Genomic DNA, 25,603 nt, shown 5'->3' on the forward strand with positions numbered 1-25,603 from the left:
AAAAGTTCATTGATTACATTTTTCGTTGAAAATTATTATTTTTTTTTTTTGTATAAATTTCAACTACTTCGTTGAAGTTGTACTGCTTTGTTAAATATTTATTTTCTTTCTTTAAGATTGAACAATTTGGTTGAAAATTGATTTTATTTTTTGATTGAAAATTAATTTGTCTGAACTTAAATATTCTATTTTTTGTTGCAAATTGATCGTTTTTAATTGAAAATTCAATTAATAAATTTTTAATTGAGAATTCAGCTTTTTTGTTGAAAAATTGATCATTTCTGGTTAAAAATTAAACTATTTGGTTGAAAATTAATTTTTTTGTTGAAAGTTAATATTTTTGGTTTGAGAAGTAAACTGTTTTGGAAGAAAATTCGTCTTTCTGGCTTAAAAATTCTAGTATTATAATTCATTCATATTTTTTGTTTGAAAATTGTATTCTTTTCGTAGAAATTTAAATGTTTGGTTGAATATTCATATTCAACAATTTAGTTGACATTTATTTTTTCGCTCAACTGAAAAATCTTTCCTGGCTGAAAATTCGTCTTTTTTTTTAATTCAACTGTATTTGATTTAATATTAAACTCTTTTCGGTTGAGATATCCAATATTCAATTTTTCATTAGAAATTAATCTTTTTGATTGAAGAATGAAATATTTCATTTAAAATTCTTCTATTAAAAAATATATTTTTTGTATGTTGAAAATTCAACTATTTTGATGTAAGTATAATATCTTTCGACCTACTTTCCTCTGTTTCGAGAGCATTTTACGTAGAAAGTAATTTATTTACTGTTTTTAATGTTTTGTGTGGAAAAAATACTGGACATAATAAATATATGTAATTTATATAATTCTGTGTAAAATATATTCTGCGTGGAAAATATTATGTGTAGGAGAAATACAATCTATAATAAGTATAATATATTTGTGTAGGAACGCGTACTACTCCCAATTTAGGAATCAGAAAAATTTTGCCTGCGAAAGAAAACCATTTGATGAATAAATGAATTTTTAAATCATAATTTAAAATAGGACAATTTCGTGATATAATAATAAAAAAATGATTCCAGGCACCTTTCTTAGAATCTGCAGAAGGAGAAGGACCATTCCTTAGAATAGAAGAGCTTAATGATCCAAGACATGCTCCCTATAAGTACATGTTTCGTTTATGTTATCGAATACTTAGACTCTCGCAACAGGATTACAGAAAGAATCAGGTATTAAATATTTTTTTAATCTGCTCCCAGTCTGATGTATGCCTAATCGGGAAACTGGGAAAAGGCCAGGAATTATTCAGTGACCAAGATTTTTCAATCCATTTAACTAAAATTGTATAAACTATGATTTAGAACAGGAGATTTTTGAAGAGATATCTGTAATTGTGAATTTTAAAAGAGAATTTTCTAAAAGAATTATTATAGTTTTGATTTTGAACCGGAAAATGAAGAAAAATCTATCCAATTGATTCAGAAATTCAGTTTACAATGCGTAATTCTAAAATGATTTACTTTAAAAATGAAAAATGTTTGGTCCTCCTTTTGAAGCATACGTTTTCAATACAAAGAATTTTAAAAGGCAGTTTTGAAAGATTAAACAATTAAAAATTAAAAACGTCTGAATGTGAAATTTTTTGATGAAAAACGTTTTAAGTTAATCAACTAAAAATATAATTTAATTAATGATTTTCAAAATTGAACTGTAGTTTGAGTATTGAAAATTGAACAAAAATTGATTTTACAAGACGATGCTGAATCTGTTTAAACAATTTACACATTTTAGCGTTTAAAGTTGAACTGTTTCAATTTGAAAACATTAGTATGGAAACAAATGTAAACGTCCGATTGAAACTTTATAAACAATTTCCAACTGAAAATAATTTCAAATGTGAATTTAAAATCATATTCAAATATTATTTCAGTCTAAAATATTCCATTTTTACCCCTTTTTCGATTTTAAAAGATTTAATCTAAAACAAAAACAATTTTGTAATAATTTCCAATATCTTACGGTTAATTTGAAATGAGAAATTGTAATTAAAACACTCCAAATTCAACAATTTGAAAATGAATGGTTTGAAATAGCCTTGAACTTTTAAAATTTTCCACTTCTAAAATTTGTAATTTATGAGTGAAAGTGTTGATTTTTTATGTATAAATAACAAATTGAACAATTATTTATTTGCAATTACGTAAAATTAAAGTAATTCAAATTAAAAGGATTTATGTCTAAAAAAATGTTTAAACTTACAAATCTAATTCTAAAAGAAAGCAAAGAAATGTTCGTATTTAATTTTTTCCCCGAATTGGATGAAGCACCTTTTTATTTTTAAAATTTTTATGATTGAAAGCGGCTAAATTAGGTATTTTAAATATTTTTATTGAATTTAAAAAAGATGAAATTAAATTTGGTAATTTTTAGTGAATTGACAGAGGGACATTTTATATTTTAAATATTTTATGAATTGAAAGAAGGATCATTTTTTATTTTAAACATTTTAATTGATCCGAAAGAGATTACATTATTTTCTTTTTTTCTGAATTAAAAAGGACCATTTTTTTGTTTACCACTTTTATTGAGTTCAAGGGAACAATTTTTTGCTGAATTTGCAGAAGGAAATTTTTTATTTTAAATATTTTTATTGAATAAAAAGGGAAGAAATTTTGGTTTTCCTTTTTTTCAGAATTGGAGAAGGGAAATCTTTTTCTTTTTAAGACTTTTATGGAGTCATTTTTTCTTTTTAGTATTCTTATTGCGTTTAAAAGGGGAATCTGTTTTTTTATTTTTTTCTGAATTAGAGGGTGATTTTTGGTTTCTAACATTTTCATTCGGTTGGAAAGGAGGCAATTTTGATTTTCAATTTCTTCAGAATTGCAAGAGGGATTTTTTGTTGCTTCAAACATTTTTATCGAGTTGAAAGGGAGGGAATTTCGGTTTTAATTTGTTCTCATTTGAAAAAGGAAAATTTTTTGTTTTTATGATTTTCATCGGGTTAGAAGGGAAAAAACTTTGGTTGTAATTTTTTTCTGAATTAGAAAAGAAAATGTATTATTATGATTTTTGTGGAGTTGAGAGCGACGAAATGTTGATTATTTATCTTTTTCTGAATTGGAAGAGGCCATTTTTTCTTTTTAGCATTTTTATTTTGTTGAAGGAGGGGATTTTCAATGTTTTTTCTCAATTACAGCGTTTTTTAAAGCATTTTTATTGTGTTGAAAGGGAGGAAATTTCTGTCGCGATTTCTTCTAAATTAGAAGAGGGAAATTAAAAAAAAATATTTTTCCAAGTTGAAAGGGAGGAAATTTTGGTTTTAATTTTTTTTTTAATTGGAAGATAAACATTTTTTTGCTTACAATTTTTTATCGAGTTGGAAGAGAGGAAATTTTGGTTTTAATTTCTTCTGAATCGGAAAAGAAAAATTTTTCATTTTTAATATTTTTATCGAGTAGGGATTGTTCATATATTACGTAAGACGTTTTTCTGTTGTTTGAATAAAGACGAAAATAATATTTTTATCAAGTTGAAAAGGACACAGCGATATAAACAAAAGAAAAAATTCTTACGTAATATATGGACGATCCCGTAGAACGGAAGACATTTTGATTGTCATTTTTTTCTGAATTAAAACATTTTTTATTTTCAAGACTTTTATCGAGTTGGGAACGACGAAATTTCTGTTTTGAGTTTCTTTTAAATTAGAAGAGGGACTTTAAAAAAATCTTTTTATTGAGTTGAAAGGGAGGAAATTTAAAAAAAGATTTGAGTTGGAAGAGAGGAAATTTTGGTTTTCATTTCTCCAGAATTGGAAACGGAAGATTTTTTATTTTTAAGATTTTTATCAAGCTTAAAGCGAAAACATTTTTGTTTTCATTTTTTAGTGAAATAGAAATTAACTTTTTTTATTTTTAAGACTTTTATATAGTTGTAAGGGACGAAATTTTGATTATTTATTTTTTCTGAATTGGAAGATGCAATTTTTTCTTTTTAGCATCTTTATAGAGTTGAAGGAGGGAATTTTGAATGTTAAATCTTTTTTCTGAATTAGAGGGTATTTTTTTATTTTTAACTTTCTTAGTGAGTTGAAAGGGAGGAAATTTTTATTTTCAATTTTTTTTGAATTAGAAGAAGGAATTAAAAAATCTTTTTATCGAGTTGGAAGAGTGGAAATGTGAAATTTGTTTTTCTGAATTTGAAAAGGCCTCTTTTTTCTTTTTAACATTATTTGGGTATGCGAGTGTCAAATTTCGTATTATTAGCATTCAGACAAAAACTTTTAATTTTTGATTTTGTCCTAAAATGGAAGAAGAGCATGTTTTTTTATAACATTTTTAATAATGTGAGTTAAAATGGAGGTATAGTTTTAATTTAGAGCATTGAATATGATAACGTGAATTTATGTTTTTAACCGGAAATCTTTGAACTGATCAATTTCTAAAAGTTTCTCATATTGTCGTTCAATGGCATTTATTTTTAAATTGTCCAACTGGAAAATGTTAAAAGCTTCCATCATATACAAATACACCATTGAGTATTTGAATTCCAAATTCAAATGAAAAAATTTTAGTTTCAATGCGTTCAAATTTTTTAGTTTCATTGACATGATAATTCTGAATTGAATGATAGAATTTTTGGTAAAAGTTATAATTTTGATCTGGAGCAAAAAGTTTTTTTAAAACAACTATAATTCAGAGTTAGGACGTTGAAATTTGAAAAAGAAAGTATAATTCCCTAACCGGGAAAATAAGAAAATGACCAGGCGGGTAGACCAAGAATATTTGCAAATGAGATCTTCTTTATAAAATTAAATTTTCACCATCAATTATTAATTTACAGGAGTATATCGCAAAGCACTTCGCCTTCATGCAAAAACAGATCGGTTATGACATTTTAGCGGAAGACACGATAACCGCTCTGTTGCATAATAACCGGAAATTGTTGGAGAAACACATAACCGCCGCAGAGATAGAAACTTTCGTGGGTCTCGTGAGAAAAAATATGTATAATTGGGAGTCAAGATTCCTAGACTACTTGTCAGATCTATGCATCTCCAACAAGAAAGCCATTGCCGTTACCCAAGAATTAATCTGCAAAAGTGTTCTTAGCGAAAAGAATAAAGACATTTTGATAGAGACTAGGTAAATTTTGATAACGCACACCGTTAGCGATTTTCGTCTACTTTTGCTAACACCTTTTCGTAGGATGGTCAAAACCCCGGTGGAGATCGAGGACATCGACGAGAGGCAAGAAAACGAGGAGCCACAAATTTCCATTATCGAGGAACTCGAAGTTATGCTCGTCTGGAAAGATGGAACGGTTCGTTTAATTTTTTCAGCAAATTATTAAAAACTTAATATCATAAACCAGGGTAATGGGGTTGTTGCATATTTTGAAATATATTTTCTTCGTGTTGAAATTAAAAGAGGACTAAAAATTGAATACAATCACTTCAGGAAAGTTTAAATAGTTTTTTTTAATCTTTGAAGAGTATACTTTTTTTTAATTTTGCGGGAAGATGGGGGATGCTGATTAGTCAGAATTTGATTAGCACAATCGACGGGGGAATTAATATGACCGGTAGTGGTTGTAGAAAGAATAATCTATTCTAACCTTTATTATTTAAAACCTGTATTAAAAGTATGAAAAAAAGTCTAAAAAGTTGCTAAAAATGCTTAGAATTTGGCTGAAAACGGGATTTGTAAAGTGTGGCAGTGCGAATGTGCCAAAAATCGACACGTGGATGGACAAAACTTTTTTCGCAAGCTGTCAGTTTTATACCTGGTTAATCAATGGAGCCACTGCATGCAATTCTTTTGATTGGTTCAGCGGTTCGCAGGATGTGACGTTTCAAAGTCAGAGAGTTGTTTGAAGAGAATTGTAGATACTTTTAAAGAAATTTTATTTTTTAATGAGTGAAGTGTTAAAAAAAATTTCGAAATGTACTACAATTTTTAGAATTTTATGCAGTATTTAAAAAATAGATTATTCACCTTTTATGCAACAACTCTATTCTGGTAAATTTTGATTTCGGTAGATCTTGCATAGTTCAAGTAAATTGTGCTGAAAGAAATATATTTTCTGATTGCTAGTGTTGTCCTGGCTTTCAGGAAAAATAGAAAAACTAATACAAATTAATTAAAATAATTAATTATTTTTAGAAATCGATGTCTTTGGGCGAATTGTCTCGGGGTGCGAAGATGGGAAATATCGAAGATGCTGCTATTTTGGATTATTATCGACACCAGCTCAACTTGTTTAGCAATATGTGCCTCAACAGGCAATATTTGGCACTGAATAATCTCTCGCCACATTTGGACATCGATTTGATACTCAAGTGGGTTGAGTTTACCATTACAGGGTGTCTTTTCACCTGGTACTCCCGGAATTATCAGGAAATTTTTATATACCTGGAAAAACTTGGAAATGCCCGGGCATTTTTTTAAAGTTAGCAATTTTTTTGAGAGCGTGCTTAATTTTTGTCTTAATTGTCATATCAAATCAAATAAAAATGGTTTTTAATTTGTCAAAGTAGCTTTATATTACTGGATTTATCTGTTTTGTTGCAATTTCTTTTTGGGTTGTGAATTAATTTTTTTAAATGAAAATTCCACTGTTTGGTCGATTTTTTTTCTCTGCTGAATAAAAAATCTTCCTTAGTTAAAATTCCAACCTCTTGTTGAGAATTCATATTCTTGATTGAATTAAATTATTTTTATATAAAATGAAGATATTGTGGGTTGAAATATCGACTATTACATTTTTTGTTGAGGATTCATCTTCTTTCGCTGAAAATTTAACTATAGATGCTTGGAAGTTAGAATCTTTTGTTAAAAATTAATTTTTGTTTTTGAAGATTTATCATTTTAAATTAAAATTGGTCTCTTTGGCTGAAAATTTAAATACTTTGTTGAAAAATCATTGTGTTTACTGAAAATTTAACTATTCCTGATGGAAATTTCTTCATTTTAGTTTAAAAATCATCTCTTTGGTTAAACATTAATTTTTTTAACTGGCAATGTTTAATTTTTACACTGAAGATGTACTTTATCCAGTTGCATATTCCACCATTTTAGTTGAAAATGTACTAATAAAGTTGAATTTTTCATAATATTACGTGAAAATCTGTCTCTTTAGTTCAAAATAATTTTTTCAACTAAACATTAAACTATTCAATTTTTAATTAATATATCTTTTTTACTTAAAAATTCATGTATTTTTGTCAACATTCATCCTTTTTTGTCGAAAATTGATTTTTTTTGTGAAAAATTCATCTTTTTGGTTAAAAATTCAAATATTCCTGTAAAAGATATATAATTTTAGTTGCAAATTTATCACTTGGTTGGAATGTGTGATTATTTTGTTAAAAATTAGTTTTTTTCTTAGTTGAAAATTCACGTATTTTCTTTGAAAATTCGTCTTTTTGGTAGAAGATTAATCTTGTTGACTGAAAATTAATTTTTTTAACTGAAAATTTTAATAATTCAGTTGAATATTCCATCATTTTATTTGAAATTCTTCTGCTTGGCTGAAAACGATTTTTTAACTCATAGTTCAACTAATAAATTTTTGATTGTCTTTTTTATTCGAAAACTAATCTCGTTTCTAAAAAAATAATTTTGTTGGTTCAAAATTCAACTTTTCCAGTAGAAGATTCATAATTTTAATTAATTCCTTTATTGGAAGATTTAAGTATATTGTTGAAAATCATTTATTTTTTATTTTATATTTTTTGGGTTAAAATTTAACTAGTATTTCATTTTTTGTTGAAAATGCAATTAAAATCTCGTTTAGTTGATCTCTTTGGTTGAAAATTATTTTTTGAATTCGAAACTTAACTACTCAATTTTTGGTTGTTGATTTATTTATTTTTACTTAAAAATTCATGTATTTTGGGATTTAAAATTCATCTTTTTGATTTAAAATTATTCCACTAGAAGATTGATAATTTTAGTTTCAAATTTATCACTTTATTGGAAAATGTAACTATTCTATTTTTTGTGGAAAGTTGATCTTTTTTATGAATATTGATATAATAAAATATGCGGAAGGCTTCAATGGATCATGGAAAATTGTACCTTTAAAATTCTTCAGATACATGAAAAAATCCTGGAATTTTCAACAATTTTTTCCCAGGAACTGAGTAGACATCCTACTATAAATTTGTTTCTGTGGTCTAAAGGTTATTTAAAAATTGTACTTTTATTCAAAATCTATAGAAAATGATATTTTCAGATGTATGGAAGATGAATCCGTCTCGTACGAATTACGAGCCTCGTTTTGCCGATTGATGTTGCATCTTCACGTCGACAGAGATCCGCAGGAACAGGTCACGCCCGTAAAATACGCACGTCTCTGGTCTGAAATCCCTTCGAAGATGAGCATAAACGAGTACGTAAACAAATTCAGATATTTTTAGTACGGCTAAGTTATTCATAGCGATTAATTATTAAAAAATGTCAAAATTGTTTATTTAAAAAAAAGCGAGAATTTAATCATTCTTTCAAATATTTCAAACAAATTTAAACTTATATACTTAAGCTGATTTAAAACGTGATTAGAAAATTTAGAATTGGTAATTATAAGAGCCTTTTCAATTTACGAATTTTTGTTTGGAAATATTCAAGATGGAACAGTTTCTAATTGGAAAGACAAGATCCAAGACAATATATCCAATCACATTGAATTTCACTTGATATTACATGAAATAATACTTATTAATAATATTTTCATCATCTTTTAATTTAATGTTAAAGTTTGTTTTTTTCTTCAAAAGCTTAAATCCGAAAATCTTTTTTTTTTATTTCTTAATTTTTGGCGGTTTCACTATTGTAGTTTCAAATTTAAAAACTAAAAATTTCAAGACAATTTTGCTATTAGATATTCTAAAATTTCATAACCAAAGCCTGGATACGCAGTTTTAAATGTAATCATTTTAAATGTAATTATAATTTTTTTAATTTTCAACATAATATCGTAAAATTTCCCGATTTTTTATTTAAGTCTTGAACAAATAAATCATTCGAAATTAAAAAATATGTGATTGTATTTCAAGAATGACCTCAGTAATTGAATAATTTCTTTCATTTTGAATAGTTAAGATTTTAGAGTTCTGAAGTTTCATTAATTGTTTGAACTTCTAAAAATATAATTAAACATTTAACAATTATTAATTTTTTAACGACTTAAATTTACTCACGTCATTAAAATTTTTAAGGTTTTTTTCAATTTTAAATTAGGTTCGCTTTTGTTTATGTTTCAACGTTCCGGATTAGAAATTTTTGTACTTTTCAATGCTTCCCATTTAAAATTACAATTATTTTTAAATTGAAAGCTTTTAACGTTTGCCGATTCAAAATATCAAAAAAATTTCACTCTTGAATAATTCTAAAAAATACTTAACTGCTAGAAATCTTCAATATTACTTTTATTAAAATAAAAATTTGACAAGCTTCTGGATTGCAAGCCTCAAGTTATTGAAGCTTTTGATTTGAAAATCATTAAAGTTTGGATTAATCTAGAAAAAATGTAATAATAATTTTTTAATAAATTTCGAAAACTTCGAAAATCTTCCATCAAAATATATATTAACCCAAAATTACCTATTATTTTTAAAAATAAGTAATGCGTTAAAATTATTTCAGTTATCAAATCCTTTAAATTGGATAAGAAATCAATATTGATTGTTTTTAAAGACTTCGAAATCGTTACTTTGTTAAAAGACTTCTAAGAAATAAAACGAAGATGTACAAATTTGGAAAGTAAAACAATGGAAGTAAAGATTCAATATATTTTAAGTTAGTGTCAACAGTTTTAAATGCTTAATTTGAAAAAATAATTTTAGGTTTTTAAAGTTTTTACTTTATTTAAATTATTATTTACATTTCTTTAAAAAGTATTTTATATTTTTGCAAGTGGAATGTTCGCCTTTACTAAATGTTAAGGTTTAGATCTTTTTACAGTTACGACACAAATAAAATGCCCGATGAGAATAAAGAAGCAGTGAGGGCGAGATTCAGTTCCACAATCATGTTTGTGGAAGATTATCTATGCAATGTTGTAGCCAAAGTTTGGTCTTTTGCCGATCAAGAACAGAACAAGCTCACTTTTGAGGTAAATCTCTACCGTAAACAAAAAAGAGAAAATAATAATATTCCATTATTTGCATCTTTCTTATTATTTTGATTATTCAGGTCGTGAAACTCGCTAGGGATTTGATCTACTTTGGATTCTACGGGTTCAGCGATCTCCTTACATTGACCAAAACACTTTTAAACATTTTGGATTGTGTCTCCGAAAACGACTGCACAAACGGAAAAATTCCGACAGGAGAAATCGATTGTAAGTCCTCATGAAATAATTTTTTGTTTACTAAATGATTGAAAATGATAGTAGAAATTCGCTTTCTCTAAAAGGCAATTAATATTAATTCTTGGACGTGGTAACTTTTTAGAAGGCGATTTTGTAAATTATGACAGCATGATTGTTTAGAAAAGGTATAAAATACGGATTGAATAGATATTAAAAACGGTGAATTTTTAAATTAGTTTAATGAATGCTTCTAACATAGCGAATGTTTAATAGCCGAAAGCGTGGATTCAGAGGAGACAGGTAACGTTTGCTAATTTAAAAAGTAGTTAGGTATAATATGTGATTATTGGGAATGGTTAAACTGCGATATACCACCTGGTGACAAAAATCCGAACTAGAAAGAATAGGTATAATTTTAAAGATGCATTTTAATTTGTGCATGAAAGTGTTTAAACGAATTTTGTTGTGGAGTTTAAAGTATTTATTGGATACTAAAAATAAGTCTTTATCGGAAGCAAAGGGGTGTAAATGAAATTTACATTATCTAATGTAAAAAAATCTGTCTTTACAGAAATATTTTTCTAACAAAACAAAAAAAAGAATAATTATTGTTCTATTTATTGTGATTTTCAAAAAACAGTGAATTTATTTTTTGACTGGAAACTTTACGAATTTATAGAAAAAAATCTTCCACTTTAAGAAATTTTTAATTTTAGATTTTTATTGTTAGGTGTACATTTTATTTTAAAGAATTTTAAAATGCAGTTTTAAAGAGTTAAGCCATTAGAAATTAGAAGCCTTTGAAATCGAAGATTTTAGATAAAAAAACATTTTTAGTTGAACAACTGTGAATATAAATTAGTAATTATTTAAAAAATTGAACTATTCTTTAAGATTTAAAAAGTTAATAATAATTAATTTTGCAAGACTTTTCGAAATCAGAATTTCCAGTTTCTAACGTTAAAAATTATGGAAACTATTTCAATTGGAAAGTCTTATTATTTAAACAAATGTAAATGCCCGATTGAAACTTTATAAGTTATTTTAAATTTTACAATAACTTCAAAATAATATATTCGCAATTAAAAGTTGCTATTAAAATTTCACATATTATTTTAGTCTTAAATATTCTAATTTAAATCATTCAATTTAAAAAATTTGAATTAAGAGAAATAAGAATGACTCAATATTTAGAAATATCTGACTGTTTATTTAAAATCAAGAAAGTTGAAGAAATATGTAGAAGTTTTGAACAAATTCAATTTAAAATTTGTGATGTTTGAAATAATTTAAAGAAAGTGTCTACGTGTGCCGACAAATACCGATAATTTTGAGTGATTATTCAAAAAGATTTAGAAAGATTAAAAAAATTATCAAAAAATGAATGTGGAAGATTTGAAGGAAATTTGTTGAATTTGGCAGAATTAATAAAAAATCAGAAAAAATTAGATTCATTTTAAAGGATGTTTAAAAGTTCTGAAATAATTTCAAAAATAATAAAAACTTAGAGAAAAATGTCAACATGCAGATGTTTCAAGAATTTCGAATTAGATTTGGAAGCATTCTCAGGATTTTTTAACCATTAAAAATATAAATAATATAATTTTTAATTTAAGAAGTGTTCATTTGATGAAAAAAAAAACATTTAATCGTTCAATTTTTTATGTTTTTGGCTTGAAATTGCTTTAAATGGTATAATTATGAAAAATGTCGAATTCATTGATTGATTCTTTAATTCAGACTTTAGAGCATTGCAAATTTATACGTTTAAATTATTGAGAATTTGAATCTGATTTATATACAAAATTATGGAATTAAAAAACGTTTAAACTTCAATTTTCGAATATATATATATATAACCACCTATCTCACGGTTGTGAGACGTGGTTATGGCTGGAATTTTACCGCGATTTCGCTGTGAGCGGGTGCAATTTTTCAGATTAGCACCCGCTCCCGGCGAAATCCTGCGGTTGTCCTTATGACAAATTTTTAATTATATATGTATGTTTGTATGTATGTATGTATGTAATTAAGGAACGAAATATTGAATAAACAAATTATTTTTTGAACATTTTTTTTTATGATTTTCCATAATCATACTATTTTTTAGTTATATTGCAAGAGACATTTTATGAACAAATGCAGTAATCAGGCATTTTTCGACCGAAATTTTTTTTTTTCGATTGACATTTTTTTTAATTCGGAACTTTATGATATTTGCAGCAAAATTCATAATTTTTTTATCAATCTTATGATCTTTTAAACAAATTTAATAAACAAATGCATTATTCGGGCATTTTCCGGCAGAAAAATTCGGTTTCTTCAATGCCAGTCTTTGCAGATGGAAAGTTAATAAGAGTTTCAGCAACATTCATGATAAGTTAATAAATTTTATTATTTCTTTAAACAAATTAGATAAACAAATGCATTAATCAGGCACTTGTTTACAGAAAAATTCGTTTTTTTCTATGTCAACAGTTTTAATTAGGATCCGAAAAAAAAATTAATTTTCCATCGACAGATGCTGAAATAATGCATTTGTTTATTAAATTTGTTTTTAAAAATATATAAAATTTATCAATCCATTATGAATTTTGCTGAAATCATCATGAACTTCCTAATGAAAACGCTGAAATCGAAAAAAAACTAATTTTTCAGTCCACAGATGCCCGAATAATGCATTTGTTTATTAACTCTGTTTTTAAAAATCATAAAATATGTTAACTCATCATGAATGTTGCCGAATTTATTATGGAGATCCCAATTAAAAGTCTGATATTCAAACAAAAAAGAATTGTTCCGTCGATAGATGGCCTAATAATGCATTTGTTTATTAAATTTGTTTTTAAGAAATCTTAAAATTGATACAAAAATTATGAATTTTGCTGACATTGTCATAAAGTTCCCAACTGAAAAGAATGCCAGTGAAAAAACCGAATTTTTCTCTCGACAAACGCCCAAATAATGCATTTTTTATTAGATTTGTTTACAAAATCAAAAGATTAATCAGCAAATTATGAATTTTAGTAAAATTATCATAAATTTCCGAATTGAAAAAAATGACATAGAAAAAAACAAATATTTCTGTCGAAAAATGCCTGATTACTGCATTTGTACATTGAATTTGTTTATAATATAAACAATTATAACCAGAAAAGAAATTTTTTTACATAATATTGTTTCAATTCCAATTTCTTGCAACATAACTTGAAAAAATGTATATTTATGGAGAATCGTAGAAAACATGTTTTCAACAAATAATTTGTTGATAACATTTTTTTTTGTATATAGTCTAATATTGGAATATCGTTAATTAATGCTATTTTATGCAACTTAAGCGCTTTCAACCATTATCCTGTTATTGACGAGCACCGGGAACGTCAACAAGAAAAAAGGCCATTTTTTCGTCATATTGGTTAATTTATAAAAAGTTGAAAATCTAATTCAAAAATGAGGCTGGAAAACTCTCTAAGATATCTTATTAGCTTTTTTCCCCATTTTTTTTGTCGAAGTTGGTAAAGATCTGTGGGCTGTACGTTATTCTGAACCAAACCAGTCATTTTTCTTCCTAAAGTTCTGTTTTTTGTTTGAATCGTGAAAAATTGCATTAAGAACATTAAAAAAAAGTAAATTTTTTGAAAACTCACACACGAGATGAATAGGAAAATTAAAAAAACATAAGTTGTGATGAGAATGCGCTCACATTTTTTATTGTTAATATCGTGTTTCATGATTAAAACACAAAATACAGATGCTATCAAAAAGTTATCCATAACAAATTTGTAGATCTTTTTGAAATGCACAATTTTTGATGAGCCATCTTTTCACCCATTTTGACGAATTAACCGCAAAATGTCATTTTTTATTTTTTATTCTTTTTTTATTGTGTAAAAATTTGAATTTTCAATTATTTAAGAAAAATCAAAAAGGTGTTTAAACAGTCTTGTAGGACATTGGAAAGGAAACATTTTTCTTCTCTTGACGCTTTTTCATATCATGCGTTATTTGACTTAAAATGTTCATTTTCGTGTTTTTTGAAATTTTGTAAATGCTATAACTCTGGTAAATTTTGGTTTTATAAAAAAAGTCATTAGGATAAATTGTTCGTCTGATTGAATAATATGAACATCCGTGCAGACAATTTTTGAGTTTTGAAAAAAGTGGTCTCAAAAATTTTCAAAATACGCTCACTTTTTGAATTTTCACCCAAAATGGTTGGCTAACGAACTTGACCTTTATTTTAGGACACTAAAAGAGTATACCAAAGGCCAATCCAATCTGTTAAATCTTTCGAAAGTTATCATTCTAACAATCTAAAAATCAACAGACAAATACACGCACACATACACACAGATAGACCGACATATTCGTAAAAACGTGTTTTTTCGGATTCAGGGGGGTCTCAAAACGTGGACATTTCACAAAAACGAGGGGTGAGGGGGATGAGAATGTAAAAATGTAGTTTTTGTTTAATTGATCCTGAAGTCTTGTAAACTCAGCTTCAATTCATAGGCATTTCATCCAAGTCTTTTGAATTGCCTTATTTAGTTTTTGATATTTTTAAATTATTTTCAATTTACCTATTTTTTTGCCTTGAATTTTTGTGACTTTTATCGTATCATAACTGAACTCAATGGAAACTGAATTATTTTAAAAATGGATGATTTTCCAAAAAAGATATTTTAAAACTGTACAATTTTAATTTGAAATGTTGAATTTTCATTTGAAAACAGTAAAATCATATTTTGATATTTTCAACAGTTTCAAAGTCATATCTTGTCAACTTTATATTGTACAACTGAAACAAGATTTAAGTTGTAAGATTTCAAATTAGATGAGTTCATAATTTCTAAAATATTAAAAAGAACCATATATAATTTAATCATATTTTATAATTAAAGGTTCCAATTTGAATTTTATTTTAAAATCATTTAATAGCAAATAATTAAAAATCAAAAGAGTTTAAAATCTAAAAAATTATAATGATATTAGAAAAGGGCACAATCAGAAGATAAAAATGTATAAATTCATTTTCTTTTTTAATTTTTTAAAATCAGCTGAAGGTGGAGTCCTAAGATGTATCGGGGACATGGGAGCAGTGATGACCAGTTTGACCTTGGGTCCAGCAGGTCAAGTACTTGCAGGGAGTTCCTCACCAAAGCCAAATCCGTCAGCCAAGAAGGAATATCCTCTCGTGATGGACACGAAGCTGAAAATTATAGAAATCCTTCAGTTCATTCTCGACGTCAGATTAGATTTTCGAATCTCCTGTCTCCTGAGTATATTTAAACAAGAATTCGACGAAACCGAAAAAGCTGCTGGGGACGTAAATCTCGGGCAGAGGGGCATCGATTTGGAATTGATTGGTACCCAGGCTGAAGGCATTTTTGGAAGTAGGTGAGTCTCTGGTTAAATATTTTAAACTTGGTCTAATTATTTAGAAATCTGATTAGATGATAATACAACTTTTATTTCATTTCAATGTACCTTTGTGAAATAAGGCCATTGATGGACAAGTAATTTCCAAAAACCACGGAAAAGTCAGATATATTTTTAACTGAACTAATAACTGTTAATAATAGCAACATTTTAAAATCATTCTTTTTTTTTGGTGATCTTCTAAAGAAGAGTTACTACAATTATGCTTGTTTCATACAAAGTTATATTTAAATAAAGGGTCAGTTAATATCCCACAAGCCAAACGATAAAATTCGATTTAGGGTTTTTTTAAGGGATTTACGAAATTTACATTTTGGTATGTACACGATGAACCTTTTCAAATATAAACTTTAAATTTGATTTTCCATCAATGGCATTAATTCTAAGTATGATTATTTTTGTGTTTCTTCCGAATGTACCTGTTGAGGTTTTTGCAATTAATTATGATTAACTTAATTATTATTTCATTAATTTATTTTATTATTATCTTAATTTCCCATCGAATCTCCGCAGGAAATCGTCAGACGTTACCCTTGGCACATCCATACTTATTCCCCAAGACCCCATATCTAGGGCCTCCAGGTAACTTTCAGATACTCAATCCTTTGGATTCCTGATCCTGCCTAATCCTCGTACGTCTGCAGCAAAATTTACGTTAATGTGTCATAGAATGTTCGAATTGATCAAAGTTAAATGATAGAATAAAAGTGAATGAGTACATTAATTTAAATTTTGGCATTCAATCGATATTCTATTTAAATTTCAAGCTGCTACCCAATGGGGGAATTTAACACTATTTTTCTTATTAAATAGTAGAATTTTCAACTAATAAAGACTAATATTGTATCAAAGACATAAATCAATTTTCAATCAAAAATGAAATGGTTCAATTTTCATCCAAAATGATAAGTTTTAAACAAGAAGATTAAGTTTCTACTGGGAAGACAAACTTTCAATAAAATGGTTAAATTTTCAAGAAAAAGAGAAAAGATTATCAGTCTAAAATGCTGTAGTTGAATTTTCTGTTAAAAAAATGAATTTCCAAACCAAAAAAAGCAAATTTTTCTATAGAATAGTCACATTTTCAGCGATAGAGATGAATTTTCAACTAAAGCAATGAATGTTCAACAACAACAAAAATACTTTTTAACAAATTAGTATAAATTTGAACCAAAAAAGATGCAGTTTCGACGAAGAATTGAATAGCTGATATTCTAATAGAAAAATATTGTGATATTAAATAAAAAACAGTTGGATTAAAAAAAAAGAATTTTAAATGAAATACCTCCTTTTTAAGTTCAGAGATTAATTATCAACAAAAAAATGCGATAAAATAGTTTAATTTCAATCGAAAGAAATGAATTTGCAATTTTTATTTATTTTTATTTACTAGAAAATTCATGTTTTGGTTTGAAAATTCATTATTTTTTGTAAAAAATTTAAGTATTTCGTTCAAATCTCCTTTATATTGGATCAAAATTAATCCAATATAAAGGAAATTTGAACGAAATACTTACATTTTTTACAAAAAATAATGAATTTTCAACCCAAAAGATGAATTTTCAAGTAAATAAAAATAAATAAAAAAAAATTAGTTAAATTTTCAAATGAAAAATATCTCTTCAACCAAAAACATTAATTCTTAAGTATCAAGTTTAATTTTCAACCAGAAAAGACGAATTTTTGATAAAATACATGAATTTTCATCAAAACAGGCGAATTTTTAACAAAAAATGGACAATTCAATTTTAGTTCATAATTTTTTAACGAAAAAAACTAATTTTCGTCAAAATAGTTTATTTTAAACCAAAGAGATGGATCTTTAAAAAAACATAAAATATAATAGTTGATATTTCAACAAAAAAATGCTAATCGTGTAATTTTTTAAATAAAAAATCGGGGTTCAACAACAACAAAAACATAAAGAAAAGATACATTTTCAATTAAAGATTAAACAATAATGTTATGATTGTGAAATTCAGAACTATGCAAGAAAAACTGACCGTGCTTAAAATATTAAATGTTCTTTTCAAGCTGAATAACTGCCACTTTGACTCTATTTTACGAATTAACTATAAACTTTTCTTAATAATTTGTTTAATAATTTGTATAAAAAGCTGTTGCCCCTCCACTTCAGACATCACGAATATTAAAGCGGACCAAAAAAAAATTAAGAAAAAGACGAATGTGATATTTTTGAGTGAACTGAAAACAATTAAAACCGAACAAATTTGAAATAAAATGTTCTAAGTGAAAGCATCATAAATAATTTTTAATTACTTTAAAAATGGATGATTTTCCAAAAGGATATTTTAAAATTGCGTGAGTTTAAATCGAAATGCTATATTTTAATTTAAAAATAGTGAAATAATAATTTAAGAATTTTAACAGTATCGAAGTGAAATCTTGTAAAATTTATATTCTACAATTGAAACAATATTAAAGTTGTAAGATTTTGAATTGTATGCGTTCAAAATTGATAAAATATTAAAAAGAACGATAAAGAATTTAAACATATTTTACCATTAGAGGTTTCAACTTGAATTTTATTTTAAAATAGTCTAAAATTCCATAATTAAAAATTAAAAGCGTTTAAAATCGAAAATTGTAATGATACTTCCAAGTTTGAGAAGTAAAATTTTTGTATATTTTAAGTTTAAAAATGGAGCATTAATATCTGCAATTTCGAATTAATCTTTCGAATTTATCGAATTTAAAGCTGGAAATTTAAAAAAACCCGACTATTTGAAACTGATGCTTTCAAAATTCAGTAAGTTTCAATAATTCGCCATAACAAATTTAAATTCAAATGTTAAAATCCTTAAAATTGAAGTCTTATTATTATCATTAAAATTGTTTGATCGCTAAAATTAAAATCTTAAAATTCAGAAATTCGTACCGTCCAAATTAAAAAGCCTTCACTTATTTTTTAACCGTTAAAATTTAAAGAATTTTAAACTTCCAGAAATTTAAATTTAACAAATTTAAATTCAAATCATGGCGATTTTTTAATTTGGATAATTACTATTTGCTTAATTTATTTATTTAGAGTTTCACAGGGAACTTGAAACATTTCTACGCTTTCTGATTGGTAGGTAGAATAATTGTACATTTAAATTTATTGTTTTAAATGAAAAGTTTTTAATTAAGTGTTCATTGTTTAAAATTGAAAAACTTACCCACTGTAAACTTCAACAATTTCAAATTCAAAATATTAAAAATTGATTATTTCAAATATAAATCATTAACTTTTGGAATAAATATTGATCGTTCAAAATTCAACAATACTGAACTATTGACTATTTACTATTTTACAACAATTTTAAATTAATAGTGTAAAATAGTTTCAATTTTAACCAATTTAAATTAATTACTTGAATTTTGATGTTTTCAGAAATTTAAAGGAAATATTGTTTCATGTAAATTTTGATATGAGCAATTTAAAATTACAATCTTAAAACTTAAAAGTATAATTATTCAAATATTAAATTAGGTTATAACCACTTACTTGGAATTTTAAAACGGAATAACTTAGACGATTATTTATTATGATTCAAACGTCTAATTTTAATTATTTACAAGGTAGCAGCGCTAAGTTTGAATAAAAATTAACAAGTGATCAGTTTAGAAAATTGCAAAATTGGTTTCAACGTTCTATGCCACATTAACGGCAATTAGCACTCGCCTTTTCTTAAAATAGATCTATATTTTTCGAATTAAATTTAGCGAGGAGTGTGTTGCTCTGGATTTGGATGGCCAGGGAGGAAGAACTTTTTTAAGGGTTTTGCTACATTTGGCAATGCATGATTATCCACCCTTAGTTTCTGGAGCTTTGCATCTTCTCTTCAGGCACTTTAGTCAGCGACAGGAAGTTTTGCAAGCCTTCAAGCAGGCAAGCATTTATTTATTTAATTCATTTATAAATTTTCAGTTATAGTAGTAAAATTTACCCATTTAGTCTGTGTAATTTATGTTTTCTAGAAATAATAAGACATGAGATTTGATACTAGTGGAATTTTTCTGGATTTAAGATAATACATGCTTTGTAGGGTGAAAACTTCCTTTTGAGAAACGGAATAACAAATATTTCAGATACAAATTTAAAATTTTCAAATTTATTTACGTTATTTAAAAAAGTACTCTTCTGACATTAAAGATGACTTTATAACAAAGCACTTAAATTTTCAAAAAAATAATTGAAGTTTTATGAAATGATTGAATTTCAACCTTAAAAAAACAACAAAAAGACGAATTTTTAACAAATTAAGATTTTTCAGTCATGAAAAAAAATATTTCACCTAAATCATTAAATTTTCAAGCTAAAAGGCGAATTTTATGTACAAAAATTAAATGTTCAATCAGTAAGTATAATTTTTCACAAAAAAATTCATTGTTTACAAAATAGTTGAATTTTCAACCAAAGAGAGAAACCTTCATTCAAAAAGCAAGCACAATTTTTCAACAAAGTAGTTTAACTTTTACCTAAGCAGTTAAATTTTCAATTAAAATAATCAGTTTTCCAGAAAATAGTTCAACTTTCAACTAAGAAAATGGATTTTCAACTAAAAATATGAATCTTCGAAAAAAAATGATTTCTTAACTAAGTGGTTCAATAAAAATTTGCAAAAGAAATAGTTGAATCATCAAGCAAAGAAGAATTTTTAAATCAAAAAGAAATTTTAAAAAAATATATTTGATTTTTCATCCAAGGAAGATTCTAATTTCAATTTTCAACATCAAACTATGAGTGTTAAACAATAAATCAATTTTCTACGAAGATACTTGAATTTTCAACCAAAAAAACGAATATTCCACAAAACATGAACATTTTAAAGAAAAAGTAAATTTTCTACGTATAGTTGACTTTAAACACAAAAATATTAATTTTAAACGAAAATTAAATTTTCTAAGAAATGGTTCAATCTTCAATAAACCAGTTGGATTTTCAAGCAAAAAGGATGACTTTTCACCAAAATTGTTGAAGGTTCATTCAAACATTTGAATGTTCAATGTTCATCCAAGAAAGATGAAATTTTTACTAAAACAGATACATTTTTTAATCGAAAAGTCAAATTTTCAAGAAATATATTTGAATTTTCATATAAAAAATATTTTGATTTGACTCTTCAACATTCAGATATGAGTTTTTTACAAGAAGTAAATTTCCTACGAAAATACTTGAATTTTCAACCCGAAAATACGATTGTTCAACAAATAACTTGAATGTTTAACTAAAAAAGATGATTTTTAAGACAAAATTATTCAATTTGTAACCAATTAGTTGCATTTTGATGCAAGAAAGATGCAATGTCTACTAAAATTGATTAATTTTTTAATTTAAAAAAGTTGACTTTTTAACCAATCAGTTGTATTTTTATAAAAGAACGGTGTAATTTCTACTAAAATAGATGGATCTTTAAATTAAACAAAAAAATGTTCCAAAATTAGTTAAATTTTAAAGAAAAAGTAAATTTTCTACAAATAATTAAATTTTCATCCAAAAAGATTAACTTTTTTAACAAAATTGTTAAATTTCCAACCAAAAAATTGCATTTTAATCCAAAAAGATGCAGTTTCTACTAAAATAGATGATTTTTAAACTAAAAATACAAACTTTTAAAAAAATGTTCAATTTTCCTCCAAAGAAGATTTTTTTGTACTTTTTGACAATAAAAGATGAATGAAGTAGAAATAGAAATAAAAGACAAATGACTGATAAGAATATTTTATTATGGTTACCTCACGACTTAATTTTAAAATTGTTTTCATTTTTCCCGGACTATTAATATTCAAATCCCAGAATCTTAAACTTGTAATATTTTTAACCCAGAATCTTTTATAAACTTAATAAAATTATTTCAAATTTATTCTGTTTGACAGTTATTTCATGTTACAGAAATTCTCTGACTTTTGCAAGATATTTTTGTAAATCCTCGACTTTTCTCCCTTTTCTCCGATCAATAAATTTCTCTGGTTTTAAAAAAAAAATTGTTGGCCAGGTTCGTTTTTCATTCACTAGGTTTCTTTGGCGCGTAAATTTAAAATTATATTAACTTTCACTACAATTACTGAAAGTTATTTGATTAATTTGAAATTTTCCAAAAATTGCGTACATAAATGTGCTGTTACGTAATTTATTTTCGATCCCTTAGGTTTAGGCGCTATTCAAATTGAGTAACATCCTTTTTTCAGGTCCAACTTCTAGTTTCCGACAGCGATGTTGAATCCTACAAACAAATAAAAGCAGATCTCGACGTTTTACGGCAATCTGTCGAAAAATCCGAATTGTGGGTTTACAAATCAAAAGCGACGGAAGAACATGGAGGCAAGAAAAAGAAGAATAAAGACGAGGAGGATGAAGGAACAGCTCCTCGTAAAACTCCACCTCAATTATCTTCTCTCGAGAAAAAAGGTTTCGATATTGATTCTCAACTGAAGAAACTAAAATACTATTCTTCTTCTAAACTTCTAATTCTGAACTTTTTCCATATCCAGGTTCTGCCATAGATTTGGATATCGGACCTCCTCTGCATGCGGATCAAGCAGAGGAATACAAGAAGATTCAACAAATCCTGATGAGGATGAACAAGCTTTGCATCCAGACCTTACCAGGTGGACAAGTAATACCTCGAAAACATGAGCAGCGACTCTTGCGAAACGTTGGAGTTCACATTATAGTTCTGGATTTATTACAAGTTCCCTTTGATGCAAAAGAAGACGTTAGAATGAACGAATTAATGAGACTCGCTCACGATTTTCTTCAAAACTTCTGTCTAGGAAATCAGCAGAATCAATCTTTGCTCCACAAGCAACTGGATTTATTTCTCAATCCGGGAATAAGAGAAGCTCAAACTGTCTGCAGTATTTTTCAGGATAATTCTACTCTTTGTAATGAAGTCAATCCGAAAGTTATACAGCATTTTGTGCATTGTATTGAGACGCATGGGAAGCATGTTCAGTACCTGAAATTTCTCCAGACTATCGTGAAGGCGGAGAATCAGTTTATAAGGAAGTGTCAAGAATTGGTTATGCAGGAGGTTTGTTTTTTTTTCAATTTTCTGCATTAATTGGATGGAATTGAGTGGGAATTTCGAGGGATTTACTACTCGATATTTGAGTTTACACCAGATTTCAAGGATTTTACAAAGAGTTAATGATTTCAAAAGATTCTAAAGGATTTCAAGTGATTTTACAAAAAATTCCAAGAGGAAATACCACTAATTATACTATGAGTTCTCACATCAACCTCTTATCAATGAAGAAAATACATGATTGTACTTTTATAAGGTTTATTTGATGGAAAAAATACATTGAAAAATGATTTTATAATTAGTGGTAATTCCTATTTTTTAATTTTTTTGAGGTCTTCTCAACCTCTGAATACCTATAACATATTTTTATATTTTTTCACCAGGTCACTGGCGAGATCCAAAAAATAGGCGAAAAACAGCCTATTTAGGCGTCACTCTTTTAAGAAAGAGTTTTAACATATTTTGGAAAATGTCAAAATATTTTACAATATTTTCGATGATTTCGCAAAAAACTTGAAAGAATTCATAAATTTTTTAAATCTTTCACAAAGGATTTGAAAATATTTCGAGGGATTTTTCAATATTTCAAAAGTTTATAAAGATTTCAGAAAAATTACTACTATTTTGATCAATGTATTTTAACAGTCAAATACGGTAACATGCAAATTATAATTGTATGTATTTACAAATTTGTAATTACGTGTAAAATTTTATGAATGTGCCTGAATTATATTAAAACAATAAGTTTATGTTAAAATTCAGATCAGGGAATTTAAAAAATATTAACAGATTAAAAAATATCTCGTAGAATTTCAAAATATTTCACAACAAATTTGAAAGATTTTACAGGCTCCAAAGATTTAACTGTAGATTTTGGAAGATTTCAGAAAGTTCAAAAGATTTCCCCAAAATTTAAATTATTTCATGAAAATTTGAAATATTTAAATAAATGAATTTTAACAATAAAACACAGTAAAATTTAAATAATAAGCAGATTGTACCTTTTTGTAAAAAATTGTAATTGTGAAATTTTATAAAAGTGTCTTTAACAAATATTTCACAATATTTCATAAAATTCTACGAAAATTGCAGATTTGACAGATTTTAAAGATTTTTATAATTTCCAACAGATTTAAAAGATCTTATAAAGCTTCAGCGATTTAGGGGGATTTTTCAAGAGATTAAAAATATTTCAAAGGATTTCAGAAGATTTTAAGAGATTACAAATATTTCAAACAATTTCAGAAGATTTTAAGAGATTTCACAATATTTTTAAATATTCTAAATATTTCGAAAAAATGTCAATGATTTCACCAAAATTTCGAAAAATATGAAAAGATTTGAAGAAATGTATTTTAACAACAAAATACAATAAAAGTACAATGATATTTCAATTGTAATTCTTTGTAACATTTTGTACTTGTTTGTGCAGTTTTATAGAAGTATCCGAATTCTAATAAAGCTACAAGTTTTTGATAGAATTCGGACCAGGGGATTTTAATGACAACAGATTTCAAAAATATGTCACAAAGATTTGAAAAGATTTCATAAAATTTCAGATATTTCACAAAAATTGTAAAGATTTCAGATTTCAAAGATTTAGTCTTTTTTAAAGATTTCAGGGGATTCCTAAGATTTCAAAGAATTTAAAAATTTTCTAAAAGTTTTGAGAATATTTTTCTTAATTTCAAAGGTTTTGCAAAGATTTCACAAAACTTCGAAAAAAATGAGCAGTTTTTACGAAATATTTGAAAGATTTCTTTAGATTTCGACACACTTCCACGATTACAAAGATTTAAAAGGATTTTACAATATTTTAGAAGATTTCACAACGATTTCAAATATTTGAAGGATTTAGAATTTTTAAAAAGATTTAACGAAGATTTTGTAAATTTAGAGAGATTTCAGCGAATTTTTAAAAAAAAGTTGGGTGTTTTTACCAAAGAATTGAAAGATTTCTATAGATTGCGGCAGATTTTAAACGTTTTAAAAGATTCCGAGGGATTTTTAAAGATTTCAAGAGATTACAAATATTTCAAAGGATTTAAAAATATTTCAAAACAATTTCAAATATTTTTAAGATTTCACAAAAATTTTAAAGATTTAACGATGATTTTTGAATTTAACAGAAGATTTCAAGTACTTCAAAATATTTCACCAAATTTTCAAAGATTTAGGGGGATTTTTGAAGATTTCAACAGATTTCAAACAATTTCAGAAGATTTCAAATGTTTTTTGAAATCTTCTGAAATTTCTGAGATTTCAAAAAACATTTGAACATTCGAGGGATTTTTAAATATTTCAAGATATTAAAAAGATTTCAAAATATTTTAGAAGATGACAATAAAGTACAATAATCTGCAAGTTGTAATTGATTATAAAAAATCGTAATTCTAAAATGTTATATAAGTGTCAAAATTCTCTTAACAGCTAAAAGTTTTTGCTACAATTCGGACCAGAAGATCTAAAAATATTTCAAAAATATTTCAGAATTTTTTCCAAGATCTAACAACATTTTTTAATATCCCAACTGATTTCAAAGATTTCACAATTTTTGAAAGATTTAAAAAGATTTCGTGAAGACTTGTAGACCTGATTTTAAGAATGATCAATCCCTCGGGTAATTCTTTAAAATTATGGATTTTTTTAGATGGTTCAAGCTGGAGAAGATGTTTTGGTTTTTTATAATGATCGAGCATCGTTTAATCAATTCGTTGAAATGATGAGATCTGAGAGGCACAGAACGGAAGAAAGTAGTCCCTTGAGGTAATTTAATATAAATGTTTAAGATACAAATGGTTTAAATAAATCATTCAAAGCTTTGATAAG

General features: G+C 26.2%; 1 protein-coding gene across 5 annotated transcripts in view; it reads left to right on the forward strand.

The window, feature by feature from the left end:
• Nucleotides 1-25,603, forward strand: part of LOC117176035 (inositol 1,4,5-trisphosphate receptor) — a 149,557-nt gene that overhangs the window by 63,234 nt on the left and 60,720 nt on the right. For 2 of the 5 annotated variants that reach the window (XM_033366011.1, XM_033366013.1), the window contains exons 10-22: nucleotides 1,073-1,219; nucleotides 4,833-5,134; nucleotides 5,198-5,312; nucleotides 6,155-6,330; nucleotides 8,229-8,384; nucleotides 9,956-10,106; nucleotides 10,187-10,334; nucleotides 10,578-10,604; nucleotides 15,362-15,701; nucleotides 19,470-19,635; nucleotides 21,936-22,155; nucleotides 22,239-22,780; nucleotides 25,425-25,540. In XM_033366011.1, the coding sequence (XP_033221902.1) occupies nucleotides 1,073-1,219; nucleotides 4,833-5,134; nucleotides 5,198-5,312; nucleotides 6,155-6,330; nucleotides 8,229-8,384; nucleotides 9,956-10,106; nucleotides 10,187-10,334; nucleotides 10,578-10,604; nucleotides 15,362-15,701; nucleotides 19,470-19,635; nucleotides 21,936-22,155; nucleotides 22,239-22,780; nucleotides 25,425-25,540 (2,606 nt within the window). Of the gene's footprint in view, nucleotides 1-1,072; nucleotides 1,220-4,832; nucleotides 5,135-5,197; nucleotides 5,313-6,154; nucleotides 6,331-8,228; nucleotides 8,385-9,955; nucleotides 10,107-10,186; nucleotides 10,335-10,577; nucleotides 10,605-15,361; nucleotides 15,702-16,256; nucleotides 16,326-19,469; nucleotides 19,636-21,935; nucleotides 22,156-22,238; nucleotides 22,781-25,424; nucleotides 25,541-25,603 lie in introns of all 5 variants that reach the window. The other 3 variants (XM_033366012.1, XM_033366014.1, XM_033366010.1) reach the window with 2 other exon arrangements.

This window comes from Belonocnema kinseyi, chromosome 7 (assembly GCF_010883055.1).
Source record: "Belonocnema kinseyi isolate 2016_QV_RU_SX_M_011 chromosome 7, B_treatae_v1, whole genome shotgun sequence".
NCBI lineage: Eukaryota > Metazoa > Arthropoda > Insecta > Hymenoptera > Cynipidae > Belonocnema > Belonocnema kinseyi.